This window comes from Manis pentadactyla, chromosome 18 (assembly GCF_030020395.1).
Source record: "Manis pentadactyla isolate mManPen7 chromosome 18, mManPen7.hap1, whole genome shotgun sequence".
In the NCBI taxonomy this organism is placed as follows: Eukaryota; Metazoa; Chordata; class Mammalia; order Pholidota; family Manidae; genus Manis; species Manis pentadactyla.
In genome coordinates this window covers 463,813-469,373 of record NC_080036.1, presented here as the reverse complement: position 1 = coordinate 469,373, position 5,561 = coordinate 463,813, and the positions used below count along the sequence as shown (strand labels likewise).

Sequence of the window (5,561 nt, the reverse complement as noted above, 5' to 3'; positions counted from 1 at the left end):
GGCTGGGCTTTGACACAGGCCAAGGGAAGAGATGCTGGGCCCTGGGATAAACTGCCTAGGCTCTGTGCCCAATGTGTCTGGAAAGTGACCTATCCACCAAGGATCCGGGGTAAGGCTGTGGAAGTGATCCCCAGCATGGACACTCATTGGGTTTCTGGACAGGACTTCTTTCCGAAAGTTCCCTGTGCTGTCTGCCTTCCTCCTGCTGGATAAAGGTGCCAAGACTCGCACGACTCCACCACCATGACCCCTGGGAGGATGGTGCCCATTCTCACACAAGAGGCCTGCCAGCCCCAGGCCATGGGGAGAGTGAGCTGGCTGGGCTGGGGCCCTGGACACCCGTGGGCGGCATCCAGGGCAGAGCTGCTACCCTCCTCCCTCTGGGCCTGAGAGCAGCTGACCTGAGGTCCTGCCCACAGCTAGGCCCAGAGTATCCATCTAGTCCAGCCCAAGAGTCTTGGGGACCAAGGAGCACAAGCAGGGCCTGGGTGGGAGGCTGCAGCTCCCAACTGGACACCATCCCTCAAGTTCATGTACCCGCCCATACCTCTCCTCACGGCCTTCATGGCCCTGCTCCCACCCTGCCCAGCCAGTTTATGGGCCACGCCCCCCCCAAGCAGGAACACTGCGGGACGTGTGTCTCCGAAGCCCAGGCCAGTGCCAATCCCCGGCCCGGCTCCTCGGCTCCCTGGGTCCTCCAGCCCTCCATGACTTCTGCACAGCCGGCGGGGCTCTGAGGGCAGGGCCTGCTCCGCTCCTACTCCCCACCGTGGAAGCTCCCAGAGCAGAGTCGGGGTCCCTGCTTCTGTCTGTTCTCCCAGGTGCAGGGCTTGGGGCCCATCCTGTCTCAGTGACTGGGACGCCCTCAGAGCCACGGCCAGTGATCGCGGGCTGCTTCCCCAGGGGAACATATTTGACACCTGGGGACACCACTGAGTCCCCAGCTGGCTTTGTTGCTCCATCCTGACGTCTACCCCTCCGCCTCTCGTTTCCCCCGGGCACTGGCGAGATAGCGAGGCCTGCGGCCTTGGACGCAACGTCGCGCACGGCCCACACCTGAGGGTCGCCCTGGCGACGAGGCCCTGGGGCTGGGCCCTGGGCGCCCTCTGCCCCAAGCCTTCTCTCAGCCTCAGGGTAGTTATTTCAGCAGCGCGGTTGCGGGTCCTGGGTGCCATGGCAACGGGGGCGAGGCTTATTGAATGCCCAAATAAGAGCCGCGGGGGCTCCCAGGTTCCTCGGTCCAAGCCACGCCCCCTGGCGCCTGTTGCTAGGGCAGAGTCGTGGGGGCGTGTCCGCAGCCAGTCGGGTGGGAGCTCCCGCGTTGTTCTCGGTAAGTGGGCTGGGGAAGGCCTGCCGCGCACGGAATATGCAAGACCCCAGCCCAGGCGGCAAGTAGAGGGACTCGCTTCCCCCTTAGATCCCTGGAGCGGGGCCCTGCGGGATTGACCCCACCGGCCAGTGCGGCCCGCGCATCGGCGGAAGGAAACGCCTTGGGAAAGAACCCTCTGAGCCCGAGAGATTGCGGACTCTAGCACCCACAGCGGTTCCGAGGGTCCGCCTGTTGGTGCCTTTTTGCCACTGCGAGGGGGCGCGACTCGTGTTGGGGCGTTGCCAAGGTGCCTTGCAGGGGGCCAGGGTCAGCGGGCGGCCCCGCGGACAGAACCTGCAGTGCGTGAGATCCGGGTCGGTACCGCGCCCGCAAGCTTGGGCCTTGCGTACTGCACCGCTCTTCCTTGTGAGGTAAGGAGGGTGTGTTTATGTGCTGCTTTGAAAATTCAGAGACACAAATGAGACACGTGTTTTTGAGAGGAGGTAATGTGTGTGTTGTGCTTGCAACTAGAGGTTTTCAGTTCACCCTCCTATGGCGACTTTTGGGTTGGATTTGCTGGTACTGTTTGTTAATGGGGCTTCAGTGAGCTTTTGCAGGACTGGAACCTTGAGTTTGGGGGTGCTGTGTGAGCCCGTGGTCTGCAGTCTACCCAAGCCGGAGGAGACTGGTGGTGAGGGGTGAGGGGGGATGAGGTACAGGCAGCCTTCTTGAAACCCTATGCGGTGTCTCGCTAGGTAAATAGGAAGCAGGATCTCCATACAGGGTAAAAGAGTGAGCACTGCACAGCCCAGGACGCACCCGCTGAAGATGGCAGGCACCTGGGAGGGGCTGCACCCGTCTTGGAGTAAATTCCGGGGACGGTGGTGTGGGGCAGCAGGGCCCAGGACACTGGGAGCCCAGGTTCCTGGCTCAGCCTACTCCCATCATCTGACCCTCAACCCGGTGCCCCTCCGCCTTTCTGCAGCCACATGCCCCGGGGGTCGTCCTGGGTGCTGATCCAGAGTGCCCAAGGCTCCATCTCTGGCTCTTCCTTCCACTCTGGGGACCCTTAGTGGGCCGCACGGCATGGCGCGGTGCAGAGAAGGCGCACACTGGGGACCCGAGCGCTGCTGTTGAGACAGGGACCGTGGTGTAGTTCAGAGTAGCGTGAGGGCCTCCGGAAAAAGTGAGGCAGGATATCTGCAGTCAGAACAATGTAACTACATGCAAGGAAATCCCACCACTAAAACTCTGTGTTAAATCTTCAGCTCTACAGTCATTCTTCAGTGAGATCAGTTGTTGTACCCCAGATAAAGAGTAGCACATGTTTATTTTATGCTAATTATTTATAATCATGTATAAGATTCACTTTAACTTGGAAAGGTCCAGGCCTATGTGCTGTCTTTCCTTTCAGATCTCGTGAGGTGATTTTGCAAACTGGGAAAACTAATTTAGCATGCAAGCCCAGGCATAACACAGTAAAAGGCAAGAAGGATTCCACCTAAAGATAAGATTGCACTTGACTTAGACTTAATCTTTAGCAAACAGTACCTCAGCCCACCTTGGGGTCAGGCTGAGCAGCCTTGTTTCATATGCCCCCAGACCAAAATGCTGGTATCTCCGGAAGAAATCAACAAAGCAGGAAATTACTTGTATCAAGTTACTTGTAAATATCCTAGGACCACTTAGTAAGTCCACATCCCTAAGCCTTTTTTCCTGTTCTTGAAAACTCATCATCTGCCTATAAAATCCCTATACAACACACTACCCCGGGCTCTCTTTTCCCCTCCTGGTGTGAGCAAGGAGCTCTTTCCTCTTACTTTATCACTAAATAAAAGCTTGTTCTTTGCTCTCCTACATTGAGTGTTTGTGAAGCTCATTCTTTGACTTACTGAACAAGAACCCCAGCGTCAAAGACAGGGTAGGGCCCTTCCCAAATAGGCTGTGGCCTGCTCGGGGGGGCCTGGGCCCGTCTGAGTACTGCTTCCTTGCAGGTGGGGCAGGAGACCTCTGCAGTGCTTCGTACTGTAGCACCTTAAGGATGACAGAATATAAGCTCGCGGTGGTGGGCGCCGAGGCTGTGGGGAAGAGTGCCCTGACCATCCAGCTCACCTATAACCATTTCGTGGAAGTGTATGACCCCACCATCATGGTGGGTGGGGCTGCTCCTGTCCCCAGCCCTGAATCCTGACCTTGGCTTATCTTCTGCCTGCTCCATGGGAGGGGGTCTCCTCACTGTGGGGCATGGAAGGGGGTACAAGGGAACAGTTGCCAGGTGAGTGCCCCATTCCAGGAGGGGTAGGGCCCTTGAGCAGTGTCGTCCCACAGGATTCCTACCGGAAGCAAGTGATCATTGATGGTGAGTCATGTGTGCTGGACATCCTGGACACAGCAGGCCAGGAGGAGTTCAGGGCCATCTGGGACCGATATATGCACATTGCAGAGGGCTTCCTGTGTGTGTTCGCAATTGACAACACCAAATCCTTTGAGGACATCCGGCAATACAGGTGAGGTGCCCTGCTGTCCCTCAGAGGCCCTGTCTTATGTATGTCCTGGGTGCAGCTGTGCCTGCAGCCCACAAACCAGCACACTGTCCTCCCAGGGAGCAGATCAAGCGGCTGAAGGACTCAGATGATGTGCCTGTCGTCCTAGTAGGGAACAAGTGTGACCTGGCTGCACGCACTGTGGAGTCTCAGCAGGCACAGTACCTTGCCCGAAGCTACGGCATCCCCTACATAGAGACATCGGCCAAGACGCACCAGGTGAGCAGGCTCTCCACCCAACAGCCAGACAGGAACCCACGCTGCCCCACCCCACCTGGCCAGTGAGCAGGGCCCATTGCCCCTCTCCCTTGACACAGGGCTGCTGCTCTGGCTCTGGCTCCAGGTCCGGGACCCTCAAGGACCCCTTTGACCCAGCAGCCCCTTGCACTCTAAGTCTCCCCGGATGGCAGGGCAGCGGGGGAGGCCAGGGCCGGGGTCTGTGCTGACAGCTGCTAGGGAAGATGGAGCTCCCTGGAGAGAGCTGCCCTGAGCCAGGGTGAAGCGGGTACCCTGGGGCGTTGGACCCTCTTCCTCCAGAGCGTCCTGTGGTCCCTTTGGCCCTGACCCCTTAGTGGGCTGTGGTGGACAAGGGTGGTTGCTCATACAGGAGCTGGGTACAGGTAGTCAAGCTTAGAGCCAGACCAGCGGCTGCCCTGTAGTCCTGGGGTGGTCATAGGGTTGTGCTGTGAGCACCTGGAAGTTTGCAGATAGTGGGAGGGACCGGGCAGATTCCTGAGACTGCCCTCCTTCCAGGGCGTGGAGGATGCCTTCTACACCCTGGTGCGCGAGATCCAGCAGCACAAGGCGCGCAAACTGAGCCCACCGGACGAGGGTGACCCGGGCTGCAAGTGCCTGCTCTCCTGACCGTGCTGCAGGCACTCCTGCTGTGGATCCGTGTTGTCCACACTGGATGCAGAGGCCTGATGTGGGAGGAGGCACCGGTGGAGGGAGGAGAGGGAAGAAAGGGCTGCTGAGCTTGGCGGGGGTGGGGGGGTTGTTGAATGGCAGACCTCGGGGATGCTTTGCACAGTAAATTATTGCAGCAAATTGATTGATGGTCTTGACCCTGAAATTTGGCCGATGATGGGGACTCTGGTACTTGTGGCCTGGCACAGGCAGCTGAAGGGAGGAAGGGAGGGTGGTCAGAAGGCCTGGGCACCCCACCCTGTTCCTCGGGGGCTGACTATAAAGCATTTGGCATCTTAAGACAAAAAATGCTTTATTGACATTAATCAGTAGTGGGTGGTTAAGAGGAAGGGTGGTCACTCCCCACTTCGAGAGAGGCCTAATTGGGGAACCCCAAAAACCCCTCAGGGCAGGGAGTGTCTCCACCACCTTGTAGGTTTTTTCTGGGTGGGTCCTGTTCCCTGAGTTTTACAGGCCCTGGAGGCATTTACTGTTGGTAATGAAAGGCTCTGCTTGTGGGGTCCAAGCCTGATGTGGAGCAGAGGCCTCCCCCAGAGGTGCCAGATGGCTGCTCAGGGCTGGTGTCCTGGCTGAGTGTGTGTGTGTGTCCAGCCCGCGTGCCCCTACTGCCCTCTCACTGGGTGGTCTGTTGCTCCTCCCATAGCTTCCTTAGGTCACCGGTATGGCCTTGTGGGGTGTCCACAGGCCCCAGGAGCCCACAGACTGCTCTGCCTTAGGCCAACATCCAGAACTGGCTACAGGCACCTCGATCCTCTCTGTGTGCATCCTGATCATGGGCTTGT

The 5,561-nt window shown here is 58.5% G+C and overlaps 1 protein-coding gene across 1 annotated transcript; it reads left to right on the top strand.

The window, feature by feature from the left end:
* The first annotated feature begins 3,350 nt into the window (after positions 1-3,350).
* LOC130681455 (GTPase HRas-like) lies at positions 3,351-4,716 on the top strand. Its single transcript, XM_057494690.1, has 4 exons — positions 3,351-3,461; positions 3,638-3,816; positions 3,912-4,071; positions 4,606-4,716. Exons 1-4 carry the CDS (start codon positions 3,351-3,353, stop codon positions 4,714-4,716), a joined length of 561 nt encoding a protein of 186 aa, XP_057350673.1.
* The last annotated feature ends 845 nt before the right edge of the window (positions 4,717-5,561 follow it).